Raw genomic sequence first — 21,262 nt, 5'->3', positions numbered from 1 at the left:
CTTTTAGCCAGGCTTTTTGGTTCATTCTCCTCGACTAGAGTTTATTGTTTAACAGAAAATGAAGATGAAAATAGATGAAAAGAAGGGGATTGCACTTCTCTACCTCCCTCTGGCCCTTTTTCCAAATTCAGTTTTGCCCTAGGGAAGATAAATTTTCTTGGAGTTGCATTATACATATGATACAATACAATATAAATTCAATATTGATGAATTTACTAAAGGCTAGAGATCTTTCAGTTGCATATCTTTAGTACAAGCTTACAGAGGGTGGGGATTCCTATGTAATGTGTAGATTCTTCAAGAAGCTCTGTGGAATAGTAAAACCTGCATAAACACAGCCTTAGAAATATTCATAGATGGGTGCATGTTACTGTGAATATGATAAACTGCCCAAATGTTAAATCAGAAAGTAGATTATGGGTAGCCAGGAAGGGGAGAACAGTGATTTGGTTGCAACTCTGAAATTGATCACCTCAGTTATACATACCCAGAGTATCTTAAATATCTTACTTAGTGTTTATTTGAATAGAATTAAACGAACCCTGTATAATTCTTGTTATGTGCTGATTAAGCAGTTGAGTAGCTGGAATGGATGTATCTTACTGTGTTTAAGAAGTGACTGTCTTTTCCCCTGTAGCCCTACAATGCTTATGGTTTGCTGTGCAGGTGAAATGGTGCTTACTCTATAGTTTTGAAACTACTTTTGTGACACTTAGTGATAGCAGCTGACTAGCTATTAAAGAAATTTGGCTGTTTCCAGAAATCTCTTCCCTCCTTTTACATTACTTGAGAAGCTAAGGAAATGTTTGTGTAATATTGTGAGTTTTCTGTAATTCACTAAATGATATTTTCAAAACCATTTAAATTTGCTAAAAACATTTTTTAGCATTTATTTCTTGCTGAATTATTGTAATTTTAGTATTTTTGTTTTTTAATCTTTTAAATTATTTATTTATATATATTTTAAATCATTGTTCATTTTGGTACAATATTTGCTTTCTCCTCTCAGGTGTAGTCCCCATAAAATTCCCACCACCAGTTTACCCGTGCACCATCACCATACTTCCTTGTGCTCTTCTTTCCCCTGTTTTAGTCACCTCCTCCCCTCAATCTCCCCTGGCAGAATGTCTCTGATTTATAGTTGCCTTTTAATTTTGTTTATTATTTTGTTTTTTTTCCCCGATCCCTTATTTGGTTCCCCTATATTCCTCCTATAAGTGAAACCATCCAATATTTTTCTTTGTTTTTCTGGCTTTTTTCACTGAGCATAATCCTTTCCAGCTCCATCCATGATGTTACGAATGGCATGAGTTTATCTTTTTGGATTGCTGAGTAGCATTCCATTGTGTATATATACCACATCTTCTTGATCTAGTCATCTATTTTTGGGCGTTTGGGTTGTTCCCAAATTTTGCCTATTCTAAATTTTGCTGTAGATCCCTAGGTGTGGAATTGGGTAGATCCCTAGGTGTGGAATTGCTGGGTCATATGGTAGCTTCATTTTTAGTAGTTTAAAGAACTTTTTTAAAGTCTCTTATGAAATTGCCTTTTATTAATTAATTCTTGTTGGTCCATGATCTTTAAAAAAGAGGGAAGGCTCTTTTAATATTTTTTTCCCAGCCTTTTAAACTGCTTTTTCTTCTTTTATTGAAGTAACATTGGTTTATTTTTATTTTTAATCTAATTTTAAAATTTTAAAAGGGAGATTTTCCTAATTTTTATGATTTTTTTTTAAACTTGTAGTTTCTGCTATAGAAAGTCTTATTGGGGTAAAGAAATTTTTGCCATGGTTTTTGAAATGGGTGCAATTTTATGAATGTGTTTCAGGAGGTAATAAAGATTTTCATTGAAGATAACTTAACCTTCAGTTTACCTGTCCAGTTCCGGCAGTCAGTACTAAGAGAACTCTTTCAGAAAGCTCAACAGGGGTAAGTAAATTAAATTACTTTTTGATATTTAATAAAAGAACAAGTGTGTATTTTCTGTTTATTAGAAACATACCTCCAAATTATAAGTCTGCAGATACGTTCACTTTTGGTAATAGGTGAGAAATTAACATACCCAGAGGGGCTGCTAAAATGTTGCTTCAGGAAAAAAAAAAAATCACAATCCATTGCCTGATCTGTAACTAAATTGTCCCTTGCTAAATTCAAAACTTTTGTCTTTTTTCCCCCATTGGACATTCACTGGTGTGGTTGAGTATCTTTGAATCTTACCTCTCAAGAATAAATGGCTCATTCTTGGCAATTTAGATTTGCAGTATGTACTTTTATGATTAAAAAATTAGTGAATCTACTTTTATATTCTGCAGAACTGAAGCTCTAGATGAAATCTGTTTTAAAGTCTGTGCCTGTAACACAGTTCGTGATATATTGGAAGGTAGAACAATTAGTGTTCAGTTTAACCAGCTATTTCTTAGACCTAATAAAGAGAAAATAGACTTTCTTCTTGAGGTAAGACCTTTTCTCTTCTTTTGATTATAATTTTGTTTTAAACTTACCAATGGCCTTAGTTGTCATATCCAGAGCCCTCTTTTCTATATTCCTTTGACTTACTTCTCTGTGGCTGACTTATTTCTCTGTGGTACTACTGACTGACTGTGCTCGCCCAGCTTCTCTGCTGGAGTTTTCTTGTAAGTTTCTCCATTCCTTCCGTGGATTCTCCTTAGTTCCTCATTGACTTACTTTCTCCCTCTTTCTAATGTTTTTGTTTACGAAAGTTTTGTCCTTGGCTCATAAAAGCTCCCAAATCTAACCTCTCTCCACTGAGCTCTGGAATCTTTGTGCTGACTTGCTGACTCTATCTACCTCTTTTTAAAAAGATGTATTTATTTATGCATGGAAGAACTGGGGTACAGGCCGGAGTGTGGAGGGTGAGAGGATTCACAAGAGACAGAGTGGGGAACAGAACAGGCAGATTGAAATACACTGCTATGGGGAGAAATGGGCGAGACAGGAGAGGTCTGCTGCACCATGTGGGTTGCTCCCTGGCTGGCCGGGGATCAAACTCATGCTGCAGAGGCTGCGGATTGAACTAGGTAATAAAGAAGTGCCATGGTCTGGAATAAACCTAACTAGGTCATGATCTTTTTTTTTTTTTTTTTTCATTTGCGATAAAATTGACATAGAACATTGTATTTTTTAAAATTTTACATTAATATATATATATTTTACATCATTCTTCCTTTTTGTACAATGCATGCTTTCTCCTTTCAAGTGTAGTCCCTGTAAAATTCCCACCACCACATTCACCCATGCACTGTCACCATAGTCCCTTGTGTTCTTCACGCCCGCCCGTTTTGATCCCTCTCCCTCCCCTGCAGAGTGTCTCTAATAGTTGCCCATTAATTTTGCTTTTAAATTTAGTAGTTTTTTTTTCCTGATTCTTTATTCTCCTACATTCTTTCTGTAAGTGAAACCATCCAATATTTTTCTTTTTCTTTCTGGCTTATTTCACTGAGCATAATCCCTTCTAGCTCCATCATGTTGCTACGGATGGCGTGAGTTTACGTTTTTTGATTGCTGAGTAGTATTCCATGGTGTATATGTACTACATCTTCTTGATCCAGTCATATATTTTGAGGTATTTGGGTTGTTTCCCTATTTTACCTATTGTAAATAGTGCTGCAGTAAACATAGGGGTGCAGGTATCCTTTTGATCAATGTTTTTGTGTCTGTTGGGTAGATCCCTAGGTGTGGAATTGCTGGGTCATGTGGTAGCTCCATTTTTAGTAGTTTGAGGAACCTCAACACAGCTTTCCATAGTGGTTGGACCATTGAATTGGTTTTAAGTCTAGATTATGATCTTTTAAAATTACATATTGCTGGATTTGGTTTGCTAATATTAAGGTAATGTAAGATTGACACATATTTTATCTTTTTCTTATCCTCGATTTTGGTGTCAAGGTCATGCTTGCTTCATAAATTGGGGTTGTATCTTTTTTCTTGCCTGGAAAGGTTGGTATAAAAATAGATTCATTGTTTTCTTTCAGTGTTTGATAGAATTTACCAATGAAGGATTAGCCTGGAGATTTTTTGTATGGAAGATTTTTTGGCATTTATTTAATTTCATAAGTGACTGCAGGGTTATTCTTTTTTCTTGGTTAGCTTTAAAAAGTTATTTCAATTTTAAAGTTGTTTAAGAATTTGCCCACATCATCTAAATGTAAAGTTTGTTAATAGAATAGTTTTAAATTAAATTGAAATAGTAGTTTTAAATTATCTTTTTAATGTTAGTAGTATGTTTAGAGATATCAGCTATTTCATATTTGTAATTTAAAAATTGAGGTGAGTTACATGTGATGTTGCTTAATCAGATTTAATACATAAAACCTAAGTTGTTCCATGATACATGTAGTGCATCTCTGTATGTGAACAAATATTATGAAAGGACACATCGTTATTTATCATAATAAGATATATAGTAGTGTAATAGAAAGTTATATAGTGGAGCAAAATTATTAGAATATAAGAATATTATATGTACTTTAAGATGTCTAGATATAATATATACTGATAGGGTAACTTAGCCTTCTTTGAGCATAGCACTTTTAAAATTCTGAGTATGAATCTTTAAAATTACTATAACTTTTTTTTTTTTTTTTTTTTTTTGGTGGGACCCTTGCCAGGGGCCAGGGAACGCCAGGGGCCAGGGAACGAACCGGCGCTACAGAGGCTGCGGGCAGCCTCGCAGCCCAGCGCTTAACCGCTGCGCCACTAGGGGAGGCCCTTACTATTATTTTTTTTAATAGCTTCATTGAGTAAAAATCAATATGAACAATTCTATTTAAAATGTACATTTCAGGGCCTCCCCGGTGGCGCAGCTGTTGAGTGCTGGATTGCGAAGCTGCCCGCGGCCTCTGCAGTGCCAGTTCGATCCCCGGCTGCTCCCCAGCCACCTGAGGAGGGTCCCACATGGCGCGCAGACCTCTCCTGCCACCCGCCCCTCCCCTCAGCAGTGTACTTCGGTCCTTCTGCCTGCTCTGCTCCCCCGCTCTGGCGCACTCCTGACTGTACCCAGTGCTTGTGTAAATAAATAAATAAATAAATAAATAAAAGCACTGAGACTTAATCCCAAACCACCAGGGCGGCCTCAAAAAAAAAAAAATAAAATGTACATTTCAGTGTTTAATATGATCAGAGTTGTGCAGCCATTACCTCAACTAACTTTAGAACAATTTCATCTTCCCTTCCTCACCCTCTGAAGCTTTTCTCTATTAGCAGTCGTTCCTCATTTTTTCCTCATTTCCCTCAACTCCAGGCAACTATAATCTGCTTTTTATCTCTATAAATCGAACTATTCCATTTCACATAAATGGAATCATAAATTATGTGATCCTTTGTATCTGACTTCTTTGACTTAGTATTTTCAGGGGTCACCCTATGGTAGCGTATATCATTACTTAATCCTTTTTGTGGCTGAATATTTCCCAGATGGTATGCTAGTCAGTGTATATGTTGTGTGTCTATTCAATTAACGGATGTTAGAATTTAAAAAATTTTTTTTTCTTATGTTGTTGTAGTCCCATAGTTCTGCCACCATATTCCCTTGTGAACTATCATCATATTCTCTTGTGTTTATCCCTCCTCTGTTTTGCCCCCCCCTTTCCTAAATGCCTCAGTTCTATGGTCAGCTTGCTAGTTTTGAGTTTTTCTTGACCTTTTGTTTGGTTTCTCTATATTCCACATAGAAATGAGATCATCCAGTATTTATCTTTTTCCTTCCGGCTGATTTTGGCTACCTGGATGTTAGAATTGTTTCCACATTTTGGCTATTATGAATAATACTACTATGAACATTTTATGATTTTTTTTTTATGGTGTCAACTTACTAGAGAACATATGGCAATTTCCTGAGATTAGGGTTTTAATACTTAATTGTTTTATTTTGGCTTCTGATAAATGTGCGGGGAGAAATCTAATGAATAAAGACAAAATATGAAAATATTTGTAGATGTTTCCATTGTTCTATATATTTTAACTATTATTGTTCATTTTTAGCTGTCTAAGGTGAATCTTTTTGGCAGATATTGATTCTTACAGTTTATCACTGCATATAGTTTGTCAGCATACTTTCTAAATTCTGGGAGAACTCTAAAGTGTGCTAAATAGATTATCCTTTACTACATAAAAATGTCCAGTTATTGAAATGTTCATATTTCACTCCCTGCTGTTAATGGTTTCTTCTCTTTGGTATCATCTTTTAAAATAGCTTAACCAACTCTGTGTTGATATATGGCTTATAAAGGAAAATTCAGTTGTTTTTAAATCTGAAGTTTTCAAACAGTAATATACATTTCTCAATATACTTATTCAGATGAAAATTATTCAAATTCCTAGGTATGTTCAAGATCAATTAATTTAGAAAAAACTTCAGATTCTCTGAAAGGAAATATGGCTGCTTTTCTACAGTAAGTGCCTTTTCTTTTTTCTCCCTTTGAACTTCATCTTGAGAGGAAAATATCTGTTTTACTTTATATTTATTGTGTATATCATGTAATTAGAGAGTAACTGGTATTTGAGAACCAGTTATCGTTAAGTTCAGATTTGTGTAACCACATAAAAATTAGGATTATGTCTGTTACTCTATATAGATCGTAGTATTGATATCACAATTTAAACTAAAAACCGAAGAGAAATTTTAAAATCTACTTCAAATTATTATGTAATTTATGAAATTGTGGCTTTTAAAATTGTTTATTAATGTTAGTATTTATTTTTCCCAAACTAAATTTTGTACTTTTTTGTTTTATAATGTTTCTTACTGATCTAGGAATGTGTGTCTGGCGTTGGAAGATCTGCAGTATGTTTTCATGATTTCTTCACATGAGCTTTTCATTACGTTGCTAAAAGATGAAGAACGAAAGCTACTTGTTGATGAGATGAGGAAGAGATCCCCTAGAGTAAATCTGTGCATTAAACCTGTAACTTCATTTTATGATATCCCAGGTTAGCTCTCTGGTCTGCTAGCTAAAATGTTGGTGTGTTTTGACCCCCATTATATCTACCCTTCCCTGTATTTGAAGCTTCCCTCTTGTTTAGTTTATGCTTATGTGAGTAAATAACTATTTTCCATAGTCATATTTCTGTTTAAGTTAAGTGCTGGGACTCTGCTGAGTGTATGATTAATGGATATTTTGATGTCCTAGGATACATAGAAGATTTTAGCTGGGGAAATAGGCCAAGGTTACTGTTGCTAATCTGATGTTAGAGGTGTTTTTTTTTTTTTTTTTTTTTTTTTTTTTTTTTTTTTAAAGAGGAGATAGGTAAATGATAATGGATACTGAGGCCAAAAAAAAAACCAGCATAGGCTTTCATACATTTCAGCCTATGTCGCTATGATTCTGTTTGCTGACTAAACATTCAGCTTTAACTGTATTGCTATTTTCGCCTTATTTATGTGATGATTTTCTTTCATTTTTTAATTTTATTTATGTTGAAAATACAGTGCTATTCACTAATGAGAAATATAACCTTCAAAACCATATAGGTGAGACAGGATTCAACTGACTAACAAAAAAGCAAAATTTTAACTGCTTGGCATTTCACTAGATTTAAACTGGTTTTCTAGTTGTAAAAATAAAGAATAACATTAACTAATAAATAATGCTGAATGTGCATTATTGAAGACTTGTCTGAAAGCAGAATTGTGATTTGAGATTTTAATGAGCATTTCTTGATTTTCTGGGAAGGCAGTGTCTCCTGTTCTTTCTCTCTTCAAAAAACACATTCTTAATGTTTATTACTCAGAATTTGTTTTATGCATGCTCTGTTGCATTTTATACTCAGGAATAGGAGACTGTCTATGTAATTTTTTCTGTATATTCCCCGTAGTTCGATCTATGAACTAATTTTCCTTTGTTTATATTTTCATCATCTTTATTAAATGCTGTTAGGTTTTCTGTGTGAGCATTAATTTAGTTTTATAATTTCCATGATGTCCAGGGAATCAGTTCTCAAGATGAGAGCTGTTTTTAACTTAAAATACTTACAAACATGCGCAATTTCTCACTTAATAATCATTCTCATATTTATAGGCCTACATGTTACCTTTGAATGAAATCATTATTGAACCAGTAAACTCTTCTTCCTTTTTAGCCTCAGCAAGTGTCAACATTGGCCAGTTAGAGCATCAGTTGATATTGTCGGTGGATCCCTGGAGAATTCGACAGATTTTAATTGAATTACATGGTATGACTTCAGAGCGCCAATTCTGGACAGTATCCAATAAGGTAAGAAACCCTTTGTCAGGAACAGCTAAGATGGGCCTCCCCGGTGGCACAGCAGTTGAGCGCTGGGTTGCGAAGCTGCCCGCAGCCTCTGCAGTGCTGGTTCAATCCCCGGCCGCCAGGCGAGGGTCGCACATGGCATGGTGCACAGACCTCTCCTGCCACCCGCTGCTCCCCTCAGCAGTGTGCTTCGTCAGTCTGTCTGCTCTGCTCTCCCCTCTGGCTCTGGTGAATTCTCTCACCCTCCCTTACTTCTGACTGTACCCAGTGCTTGTATAAATAAATAAATTTAAAAAAAAAAGAATGCTAAGAAAATTGCCCTTTTTCTGATATAATGTAATCGAAGACCTATTCGATTACCTTTTTTGAGAATCAGTATCCTTTTTATTTGTCAACAATTGAGGACCTTCTCTTGCACTTTTGAACATCTGTTGACAGAGAAAATTAAAAAAAACTCCCAGCAATAGCATCAAAAAACAAGTTTATCGTCCATTTATTGTCATAGCTTCTATCTGCATTTTAAATATAACTGTAAATATGTGCACAGTATTATTTATGTAGTCAGTAGCTAATACTTGCCATGTGGTTTTTTTAAGTTAATTTTTATTTGATGCAACATTGGTTTACAACACTATATGATTTAGTGGTACAGTGTCACACCTCTGTAGATGTATGTTACCATACTATACCACTGTGCTTTTTGAAGTATTTTTGTTTTTCCTTTTTAATATTTTCTTGATGTTAAACACTACAGCTTGAAACCAAATCATTAAAGCTTCTTTGTAGGACATTTTTGGCTTTAGATGGTCTTTTAAAAACTTCCAGCTAATGTATTTACTTATTTTTGAGTATTCCTGCATCAAAAATATAATGAAAATAGCTTTTAAAATGCCATTTTTTTTAAAGTGGGCCATGAGTAGATAATACAAGGGAAATAGCCCATAAGTACAGGAGAAACTTAAAGTATATGGCAGTGCTTTTAATGAACTACATATGCTTCCTTTGCTTAGAATGAAGAAAGCAGACAGAGGTTCATGTATATTTTATGGGTCTAGACATGCATATGTAGTGAAATGAAAAATCACTCTGAATGTTAGTTGGACTTTCTTAGTATTGACATTACTGTTAGTGTTCATTTTTATAGATGAGGAAGTAGTGAAAAATAGTTGAAAGGGTATTATTTATACTTTTGGTGCTTAATCTGAATATTGAAGATTTTGGTAATTTGGTTAAATACAAAATATATTCTAATTAGTTTAAAAAACTTTTTCTACTTCCAGGTTCAACTAAATAATTTATTAATCTCTAGTTTTCTATTTGTTAGTTGTTACTTATATGACACTAATTAGCTATATTGTACTAATACATAATTCCAACAATAAATTAAAAATTAGACTTGAAATGGGAAAAAAAAAATAGTTGAGAGGGGATTCTGGGGCTAACTGCTTGAGTTTGAATCCCAGCTCTACATTTAGTATTTATAAAACCTTGGGCAAGTTGGTTAACTTCTATGTGTTATTTCTTTTTTTTTTTTTTTTTTTTTTTTCAAAATAGAGGCATGTTTTATTTATTTGTTTGTTTGTTTGTTTGTTTTGTTTATACATGCACTGGGTACAGTCAGAAGCGCGGGAGGGTGAGAGAATTCACCAGAGCCAGAGCGGGGAGCAGAGCAGGCAGAAGGACCGAAGTACACTGCTGAGGGGAGCAGCGGGCGGCAGGAGAGGTCTGCACGCCATGTGGGACCCTCCTCTGGTGGCCGGGGAGCAGCCGGGGATAGAACCGGCGCTGCATGAGGTTGCGGGCAGCTTTGCAACCCAGCGCTCAACCGCTGCGCCACTGGGGAGGCCCTATGTGTTATTTCTATCTGTAAAATGAGATAGTAGTAGCTACTTCATAGTACTGTTGCAAGAATCATGAACTAATACATATTAAAATTTCTAGTTTGTTTCATTTTGTCTTTATTTCATACATACCATTTTTCAAAAAGTTCCAGTCCATTTTAATACTTAATACATGTTCATTATAATGAATATGTTCATTTTGATTAGCATTTCATTATGACTGTCATTTCCCTTTCTGCCTAAAAAGTGATCTTTAAGTGATTTTTTTAATGTAATAGAAGATTATTGTAAGATTCTTACTCAGATTTGTCTTTCCCTGTGTTTGTATTTACATATTTCTATTTCTTCTAGTGGGAAGTACCCTCTGTTTATAGTGGTGTTATCCTTGGAATTAAAGATAATTTAACAAGAGATTTGGTTTATATTCTCATGGCAAAAGGTTTACACTGTAGTACTGTTAAGGTGAGTAAAAGTATACTTAAACTACTAGTTGTGGATATGTTTTATTAATTTTAGAATGAAAACCAAGAATCGGAATCTGTTATATTTTCCTGAGCTTAAAATAAAATTCATAAACCTAGAAGGATAATTGAAAAGGTGTGTGGTTCTTTTTCCTTAATATATTAAAATGGTCATAGACATATGGATGCTGCTCTGTTTTTAAAAATTTGAGGGAACATCACATTTTTTTTAATTCTTTAGGTTTTAGTTAGTGAAGATTGTATTCCAAGATATAAAAACAATCCCTTAACATTAATTATTTAATATATTTTATGTAAGGAGTTCCTGATCTCTTTGGGAAGTAGAGACATAAGTGAAATGTTGTATGTTATGATTGCACAACAAATAGTACAGTAAATTCCATGGGAAGATTAAAGATAACATTTGGAAGGCAGGAATCCTGAACTTAAAGCTGGTAGAAATGCCAGGAAGTGAATGTGCAGGAAAACATTTTTGAAGGATACATTATGAGTTCATTTTTACAATGTTTAAAATGAGCCTGTAATGGGAAACATGAGCCTAAAGCTTGAGGAATAATCTGGGCTGGGGATACAGATTTGGGAATACCAAAGATAACTTAAGGAGCATATATAGAGCCTGGGGATTCAACATTGGGTCCATGTGAGAGTAGTGTGATGGGTATGAGACCCAGAGGTGTAAATTTGTAATAGACAAGAGACTAGAGAATGTCAAAATGGAGTGGACAGAATTTGGATGCAGCATCTACTGAAAACTATCAGTAGGTTTGATCATTAGATTATCTTTGTTATGTGAAAGAAATTTCTTCATTATGATGGGAATAGAAGCCAGTTTATGGGAGTAAAGGAGGCATGTGGAGAGAGAGGTAATGAAACCAAAGACTATTCTTTGGAAAAATTAGAAGAAAGTGTGTACAAAAGGACTTGGATCATAGCTGATTTGACTTAACTTGGCTTATTAGTCATTTATATTGGTTAATAGAGTTATGTGCAAAGATTTTAGAATGTGAAACCATGTTGAAATCTGGAATATCTAATTCAGAATGTCTTGGGTGAAGAAGAGTGTACCTGTCAGAATTTTTAACATAGGGGCCTCCCTGATGGCGCAAGGGGTTAAGATGCAACCTCTGAAGCTGTCAGCAGCCACTGCAGCACGAGTTCTATTCCTGGCCAGGGAGCTACCCACATGGTGCAGCAATTCTCTCCTGACTCACCCGCTGCTCCACTCAGCAGTGTATTTCAGTCAGTCTGCCTGTTCTGTTCCCCACTCTGTCTCTGGTGAATCCTCTCACCCTCCACACCTCTGGCCTGTACCCCAGTTCTTGTATGCATAAATAAGTAAATCTTTAAAAAAAAATTTTAACCTGTGTAATACATGTATTATATATATTTTATGTAAACATTTAATTTTTTAATATACTAACACTTGCTAGTAATATAGCATGTCTTTTATATTGCTTATTGGATGCTTATTTTTCCAGTAGGAAAGAATTATTTATTGGAATTAATTAAGAATAGAGATTATAGATAACTTCACTTCCTTAGAAACCAATGTTAACCATTTAAATTAATCTTTCACCTTGCCTAAATAGTTACGTTGTCCCAGCTTCTGGAGCAGAGCCTGATATATATTAAGCACTCAAAAAAACCTAACTAAAATTGTGGGTCATATGTAATTGGTTCTATATACATAAATGATTAATGTGTGAGCAAATATATGGCTTAATGATTAACTAGTTTTAACTATAAAAATAATTAGTCCATGCCGTCTTTGCATTCAGTAAGATCCATATTTCTTCAGGCTATTTTTTTTTCTTTTGATAGGACTTTTCCCATGCTAAGCAGCTATTTGCTGCTTGTTTGGAGCTGGTAACAGAGTTCTCACCAAAACTTCGTCAGGTCATGCTGAATGAGATGTTGCTTTTGGATATTCATACACACGAAGCTGGTTTGGGGCAGTCTGGAGAGAGACCTCCTTCTGATCTTATTAGCAGGGTACGAGGATACCTGGAAATGAGGCTTCCTGGTAAGTCTTTTCAAATCCAAATATCAGAAATTCGTTACCTCATTGTGGGGTAAAATGCAAAACATTTGACTGTTATTTTCTCCTAAAACAATTCATTTGTGGTGTTCACTTGAGTACATTAGGAAATGTAAGCAACTTTTCACTTCCTATGATTGCCATAAGAATGTACCACAAACTGGGTGATTTAAAACAACGGATGTTTATTCTCGTAAAGTCTTCAGGTAACTTGTGTGAAGTCCAGTTCTCTGCATGACACTCAAGACTCCATCTGAAGGCCCTAAGGAAAAATCCTTTCTTTGATTAGTTTTTGATGCCTGCCAGCAGTCTTTGGCATTCCTTAGCTTGTAGTTGCATCATGCCTACTTCTGCCTTTCCATGCCATTGGTTATGTGCATGAACACACACATTTTTCCATATTCACCTATATCTTGTAAGGGCTCCAGCTGTTGCTTGGCTTCAGGGTCTTCCTTAATTCAGGATGACCTCATCTTAACTAAATACTTCCACAAAGGCCCTCTTTCCAAATAAGGTCACATTCTGAGGTTTCAGGTGAATGTAAACTCTGAGGGAATGCTATTCAACACCCTGTCAAAATTATAGTGCAATTTAAAGATATTCTGTTAAAAGAATGTCAAAATGTCCTTGAAGGTACAGGTTGAAGGTATATTTTCCCATTACTGCCATGGAGAACTCAGAATGATTGCCAGTAGGTCAGGAACTCACTGGTGATCACTTTAGAAATAGAACTTATATGTCCAGTTCTAATTGTAGATACTTTATTATGAAAAGGGGCTTATAGAATCTCTGTTGTCGTCTTAAATAAAATTTTAATTGGTTTCTTAATTTTACATGTTTTAGTAAGAGTTTAGAGCAATTAAATCATACTACACACATTTAATGTTGTAAACCGTAATGTGAAAAGTAAATGAAGGTGCCTATGTCAAAACAGAAATGGCTAATGGTCCTTTGAAGAATTTTGAATTAATTATTCCAATTTCTAGTAGAAATTACAACTTTTTAGCACTCCAGAAACGGTATACCTTTGAGCTTTAAAGCATTGATACTCTTTAATATCATAATAAGAATTGATCTGATAAATGCTGGCACTAATTATTAATGGACATGTCACTATGTATGTTTTCATTTTAAAAGTGGAAGTTTGAGATTTTATACATGGTTTCTCTAAAAATCAAAAAGAGATGAGAGCTGTCTACAAATCAGACATTGTTCTAAGAGCTCTAGGGACATAACTTAGTACTTCACAGCAGTTCTTTGTAGTAACTACTTTATCCTTATTTTGTAAATCAATAAACCAAGGTAGAGAGAGGTTAAGGAGTTCGGCCAAAGTGACACAGTAAGAGAACTCTGATCTGAATCCATCAGTCCAATTTAGGCCTATGCTTTTTTTGAAATTGAGGAAATTGTCTTTAAATAATTATAGTCTATTTTTACTAACATTTTGACATTCAGGTAGTTTGGGGCTCAAATCAGTTTATGCTTTCTTTGTTGGAGGTGGTGTAATATAATTGTGCAAATTCCTAGCTTAGTGAAAGGTCACCTACTTATCCTATATCTGGTGCTATAAACAATTAAAATGAGAAGGGGAGGATGTGTGCTCAGGACCAATCAGAAAATGTTTTTCCACCCACAGGCACGGTTCCCGTGCGTTGACTTTGACTCACCCTCAGTTTTTTGAGTTCAGCATAGATTTCTGGCTAAGCTGCTATTACAGCTCTGCATGCCAATGGCATTGCAAGAGTCAGGGTTGGTAGGATGGTCACCTTAAGTCAGAAGTGGAGGAAGAGGGATGTAAAAAGGTATTATGTGCCAACTTCTCCCTCATTTTTTAATAAAGATTTATTTATGCATATAAGAACTGGATGTAGGCCAGAGGTGCAGGGGGTGGAGGGTGTTGGTGAGAGTATTTGCCAGAGACAGAATGGGGAGCAGAACAGGCAGATCTACAGAAATACACTGCTGAGGGGAGCAGCAGGGTTAGCTCCCTGGCCGGGGATCAAATTCATGCTACAGTGGCTGGCAATAGCTTGATAGTGCTGAGACCTTAACCCCTGCGCCCCTCCCTCATTTCTTGAGGAAAACAGTTCTTCCCCAGTTGCTGGGCCAGTTGTGAATAAGTTAGGTGCATGCCTCTATAGCACACAGAAAGAGCTCTCCCTTTGATGGGTTGAAAGTCAGAAATCTGGTTTTATAGTCAGAAACATGAAATGATTTTAACTTAAAACAGATCCCATCTTTGAGTTACACCAGAAATAAGGACTACGCATTAATTATTTTAAAACCAGTTGTATCTTTCTGGAGTGATTCCCCCAAATTTTACTACCTTTGTATTAAAATTATATTTCAATAAAATGAAATGTCAGGCCTAGTCTGCAAATTTTATTTTTTATTTTTTTAAAAGATTTATTTATGCATACAAGAACTGGGGTACAGGCCAGAGGTATGGGGGGGTGAGAGGATTCACCAGACACAGTGGGGAACAGAGAACAGGCAGATTGACTGAAGTACACTGCTGAGGGGAGCAGCGGGTGAGTCAGGAGGGGTCTGCTGCGCCATGTGGATCACCTCCCTGGCTGGGGATCGAACTTGTGCTGCAGTGGCTGCAGATAGCTTCATAGTGCTGTGTCTTGGCCCCTGCAAATTTTATTTTTCTCTGTTCCAATGTCTTTTTTTGGAATAAGTATCTGAAATCCTTTTTGGGAATAGGGTGAGATATAAATAAATACAGGCATAGTCTTTTTTTAAAAAGATTGAAAACTATAGATACTTGAAGCGTTTAGTAGCACTTCCCATCTTAAGTCTTTTTTTTAAGATTTATTTATTTATGCATACAAGAGCTGGGGCACAGGCCAGAGATGCGGGGGGTGAGAGAAACTACCAGAGACTATGGGGAACAGAACAGGCAGATTGACTGAAATACACCGCTGAGGGAAGCAGCGGGCGATACAGGAGAGGTCTGCCTCGCCATGTTGGTCTCTCCCTGGCTGGCCGGGGATCGAACTCAGGCTGCAGAGGCTGCGTATTGCTTCATAGTGTGGTGCTTAACCTCTTGTGCCATCAGGGAGGCCTCGCCCATCTTAAGTCTTAACATAATTACCATCCATTGGTGTTTCTTTTAGAAAGAAATATTTTAATATTTAAAAATATTAAAATCTGAATATTATATACTTAGAACTATAAGAATTCACATCATTTATTATTAATGCATATTTAATAATTATTTCAGGGCCTTCCTGGTGGCCTAGGAGTTAATGCTATCACTGCTATAGACTGAGTTCGATCTCTGGCCAGGGAGCTAGTCCACATATGTTACAGCAGACCTCTCCTCTCTTACCCGCTGCTCTCCTCAAATATTTCAGTAAATCGCTTGTTCTGCTCCCCACTCTCGCTGGTGAACCCTTTCAACCCCTCACCCCCACCCTGAACCTCTGGCCTACACCCCAGTTCTTCAAAACACACGCACACATTATTTCAAAGTAAATGTTCAAAACAATTCTGAATAATATTTATTTCATTACTTTCTCATTTAAAGATTTTTTTTATTTTTTATTTTTAAAATTTTTTTTTTAATTTATTTATACAAGAACCGGGATACAGGCCAGATGTGCGGGAGGGTGAGAGGATTCACCAGAGACAGAGCAGGGAACAGAACAGGCAGACTGAGTGAAATACACTGCTGAGGGGAGCAGCGGGCGCAACAGGAGAGGTCTGCTGCGCCATGTGGGAACCTCGCCTGCCGGCCGGGATTCAACCAGCATTGCGGAGGCTGCGGACGGCCTCACAGCGTGGCGCTCAGCCACCGGCGCCACCAGGGGAGGCCCTAAAGATATTTTTTAAATGAGTGAATAACTTGTCTCTTTGGAATATTTATTACTTTTTAATCAGAAAAAAATATTAAAATGGTAAATATATTAACTCAAGTTTATTATAAGGTTTACCTGTGTCTGTGTTCTAAATATACTGAAAGTTTATATTCTGTTATTTTACTTGCTTTATGTGATTATTCTCTGCTTGTTTGAATTATAAATTTCTAGAGGACAGGTGCCAACTACTAGACTTTTATATCTGAGGTGTTTATCATGGCAAATTTTGTTTATTAATAGTGGTGAACATGGCAGTCTATTATCGGGAAACCTTGATCTTTTTAGGGAAATATATTAGTATTTTCATCTACCTTTTTAATTTGTTGAGCTGAAATTGAGCAAAAATGCTTTGTTCTCATTTTAATTTTATAATGGTCATCCCAGCTATTTTCTCCTTTGCTTTTTAGATATTCCTCTTCGTCAAATTATTGCTGAAGAGTGTGTTGCTTTTATGTTAAACTGGAGGGAAAATGAATACCTTACACTGCAGGTCCCTGCATTTTTGCTTCAGAGTAATCCATATGTAAAGGTAATTCATGTTTGCTCTATATAAAAAGATTATTTGGATGGAATTATTGTACTTATTTCTCTAGATCTATGCTTCTTAGGAAACTTGTCCAATTTGTATGATATATTTTAATTGTGGACAAATATTTGCTGGTTTGTAGTTAAAAGTACAGTTTTTGGTAACTTGGGTATTTTTCCCTCTCATATTTTCTCCTAATACCCTGTAGTTCTTGAGAATATAAATGAAAATTAATACTGGCGACATTTTGGGATAGTCCTAGACTAGGTCAGTTTTTCTTGCTTTGATAATATTAAGCTCTGGAATACTGGGTATATCGGTACAAACTGGTGGAACCATCAAGGGGTGTACTTCTGCCCACTTTCCATTTAGACACTTTATTCTTCCTTATAGTCTGTGTACTTCTCTAAGTCTGATGTACCTGATTCTTAGTAGTGTGCTTACTTTAATAGGGCAGTAGTTATACCCATGTGAAAGAAAGTATTTGAGTGAATTGATAGTTTATTGTCTCCTTTCTTAAATACCTCAATATCTCTCTCCTCTGCAATTGAAAAATACTTCTGGGTGATACAAACATGAGAGACTGGAGGTTTTCATAAAATTGTATCTGTTGTGACTTAGTGTTATACCCCGAATAAATAGTGTTGATTATGTGACACTTTGGGTGTATATTTGGTCCTTCACATTTCCTTGTTATTTCTAGTACTTTTTGTTCTTTAACTCTCCCCATCTCGTCTTTAGTGTGTGTGTATGTGTATGTGTACACACAATACATATATTAGTAGGTTACTTTAATGGTTATGGGAACTCTTGCAAAACTGTAGCACTTTTTTACATTTGTCTTTGATTGACTGTTCCTTATTTCATGTCTGTCTGTTTGAAAACTGAGCTCATTTCATTTCAACCCTTTGAAGATTTATTAATTTTTTTTTCTCTTTTGTCTTCTTCACAGTTGATGAAAATTTGTTGTATTTGAATCATCTTTCTAGAATTTCAGACATTGGAGTATATCTATTTTTTAGTGAGCTTTGAGATATATATATTTTTTAAAGATTTATTAAGCATACAAGACCTGGGGTACAGGCCAGAGGTGCGGAGGGTGAGAGGATTCGCCAGAGACAGAGTGGGGAACAGAATAGGAGGAATGACTGAAATATACTGCTGAGGGGAGCAGCAGGCAAGTCAGGAGAGAACTGCTGCATCATGTGGGTAGCTCTCTGGCCGGACATCGAACTCGTGCTGCGGAGGCTGTGGATAGCTTCATGGGTTGCGTCTTAACCCCTTGCGCCACTAGGGAGGCCCCTGCTTTGAGATATATTAATTTCACGTCTAGGGTACTTGACTGGTAGTGAATTCTGTGGCTCTGTGCACTGGAAACATGGGTGCATGTTTGAGAGCATGTAATATGGAAAGGGGCAGGGGATATTGTACTGCAAGTTGTCTAATTTGGGCTAAGTTATCTCACTGCTTCCTCCAGTACCCCCTGATCTGGCCCAATAGGAGGAGGGATATATGATGAGCTACCTTGCTGAAGAGTAGTCACCGCGTTTTCTCATCATTTAGTGAGCTCATGGTGGTTAGGCATTTGTGTGCTTCCTTTCCTAACTAGGCCCCTTGCTCCCTTGTGAATGCTATGGAAAAAGGAATGGGAAAAAGAAGTCTAGTATAATGGATCATGTTTTAAAAATAATAGTTTAAAGCAGCTTGCCAACTGTGAACTTGGTGCGGAATATATCCTTAGAACAAAGATCTGAAGGATAACAGCAGTCATTGTCTCTGGGTAGTAAAATCGTAGATGATTTTTAGTCAATTTAATTTTTCTGTCATAACTTTTCTTTTTTCAATAAAACATTTCACAAAAATGGAAAGAAAAAAATCTTAAATGCATGATTAAAATACAACCTTATCAGTAATACACAGCTTTCAGTTTTCCTCTTGGGTTAGGAGAGGAGGCAGTCCAGTATAATGGAAAGGGCAAAGAGTACAGGATTTGTGGGCACTTGGGTTATAACAGACCAGCTAGTTTGGAGGAGGAAAGGTTGGTGGTTATAGTTATGATAGCATAGGATGAAGACCCAAGTTTTTTTGTGGTGTTCTTTGTGTTTTGCTTATAAGTGTACATAACATTATAAAAAATTTTTCTTAGTTGTTTTTTTTTAAACTGAACTAATGTTGCATTATAACATCTATATTTCAGATGTTTATTATAAATGTACATTTCAAGTTCACTAGATGTCCAATTCTGTCCTTTACTATAGAATTGATTACTTTTACCCAATTTACCTAACCTCCTGCCCTTCTGGTAACCACTGATTTTGAAAAACATTTTTTAATGTGACCTTAGGCCTTTTAAGGTGCAGGAACTTTTCTTTCCAGTTGCATCTCCCCTGCTCTTGTCATGCCAGCTTATGTATTTGTGGCACCAGAGTACTCAGGTTCCTGCACACATGATGCTTTCTCACACTCTGCACTCAGGCAAGTGCTGTTTGTTCACTTAGCCTGGGGACTTCCCACCTCTGCCTGTTTTTGTCTAGTTTCTTTGAGGCTTTCTTGTATGTTTACCTCTCTGTCTTCCTTATAAAATAGTGAGCTTCTTAAGGACAGTTAATTTTTATGTTCTCAGTGCATTACTTGATGCATAGCAGTGTTCGTAGATTCCACTTGACATGGGGCCCAAGACCTCTGATAAGTCTTATTCTTAAGTAAATTTATTTACTTAACAAATGTAATGACCTTCAACTAAGCACATGAGCCCTGCCAATAGAAAATGAATTTGAGACAAAGAGCTACAATAACCCCTGCATTGTACCACAGCATATAGCTGCATATATAGAGAAAGACTGTTCAGTGAGCATGCAGGATGAAACATCCTCATAGACCATGGCCCATTGATATCTAGTCACATAGGGTTTCATGTTATTTTCACTAGCTTTAGGAGGCCCCTGTTCTCTTGTAAAGTTTCTTAGGTGATCATGGAGTTGTGGTTATGTGGGAGAATGTCCATGTTCTTAGGAGAGATGCATATTGAAGTGTTTAGGGATGAAATGTCATGTCTGCAACTTACTTTGATATAGTTTAATGAGCAATATATGTAGATAGATATATAAAACAAATATGGCAGTATATTCACAGCAAGTCATGTATATAGGTTTTCATTAAACTATCCCAATTTTCTATGTGAAAAATTTTATTACAAAAAATTTTGGGAGAAAAAAAATACCAATTTTCATCTTTGTTTTAATCCCATATCCTTAAAGAAGCTACCTTAAACAGTGTGACCCCATTCTGAACATTTTCTAGGTCCAGTTATGAAATTGGGACTTTCCTTACTGGACGTGAAATTATCCTTGCCATTTGACTTCTAAAAGAGCAATGGTATATAAGAGTTAATAAGAACAGAGAGTAGAGGGGCCCTCTTTTGTTTTGAAATTATAGAGGGAAAGAAATACTGAATTTGCTATAAGCCTGTTTTTCCCTCTTCATTTTAGACCTGTCTGTAATCTGCATTTTGCTCAGCCCTTCCACTCTTTATTTCGAAAGCCTTCTGCATCTTAGGTCCTAAAGACCTGCCTTTATTCAGATCAACCAGTAAACTGACCTTCCTTATTTCCACCTCTTCTTAGCAGCATAGAATCATCCCCAGTTGCTACTACTTTTCTTAGAGAAAAATTGCAGTAGTTCCCCCTATGTTGTCAACTTCATCTTCCTTATTGTTAGTTTTCATTAAAGACTTTTTTTTTTAAGATTTATTCATTTATGCATACAAGAGCTGGGGTACAGGCCAGAGATGCAGGGAGTGAGAGGATCCACCAGAGACAGAGTGGGGAACAGAACAGGCAGACCGACCGAAATACACTGCTAAGGGGAGCAGCGGGTGAGACAGGAGAGGTCTACCTCGCCATGTGGGCATCTCCCTGGCTGGCCGGGGATCGAACTCGTGCTGCAGAGGCTGCGGACTGCTTCATAGTGCGGTGCCCAACCCCTTGCGCCACCGTGGAGGCCCCATTAAAGACTTTGTAATTGAAGGGCCTCCCTGGTGGCGCAGCGGTTGAGCGCTGGGTTGCGAAGCTGCCGGCGACCTCTGCGGCGCCGGTTCGATCCCCGGCTGCTCCCCGGCCACCTGGGAGGGTCCCACATGGTGCGCAGACCTCTCCTGCCGCCCGCTGCTCCCCTCAGCAGTGTGCTTCGGTCTTTCTGCCTGCTCTGCTCCCCGCTCTGGCTCTGGTGAATTCTCTCACCCTCCCGCGCTTCTGACTGTACCCAGTGCATGTATAAACAAAAC

The 21,262-nt window shown here is 36.6% G+C and overlaps 1 protein-coding gene across 1 annotated transcript in view; it reads left to right on the top strand.

Moving 5' to 3' along the window:
• Positions 1–21,262, top strand: part of INTS8 (integrator complex subunit 8) — a gene marked incomplete at both ends in the record, with an annotated part of 46,841 nt that overhangs the window by 12,409 nt on the left and 13,170 nt on the right. Inside the window, 8 exons of the mRNA XM_084229363.1 lie at positions 1,828–1,928; positions 2,312–2,453; positions 6,339–6,409; positions 6,772–6,947; positions 8,097–8,230; positions 10,420–10,530; positions 12,372–12,573; positions 16,862–16,983. Of these exons, the coding sequence (XP_084085489.1) occupies positions 1,828–1,928; positions 2,312–2,453; positions 6,339–6,409; positions 6,772–6,947; positions 8,097–8,230; positions 10,420–10,530; positions 12,372–12,573; positions 16,862–16,983 (1,059 nt within the window). The remainder of the gene's footprint in view (positions 1–1,827; positions 1,929–2,311; positions 2,454–6,338; positions 6,410–6,771; positions 6,948–8,096; positions 8,231–10,419; positions 10,531–12,371; positions 12,574–16,861; positions 16,984–21,262) is intronic.

The sequence above is a fragment of the Talpa europaea genome, assembly GCF_964194135.1.
Source record: "Talpa europaea genome assembly, chromosome: 3".
Taxonomy (NCBI): domain Eukaryota; kingdom Metazoa; phylum Chordata; class Mammalia; order Eulipotyphla; family Talpidae; genus Talpa; species Talpa europaea.
The sequence above is the reverse complement of the archived record's forward strand: the minus strand, read 5'-3'. Positions and strand labels throughout refer to the sequence as shown.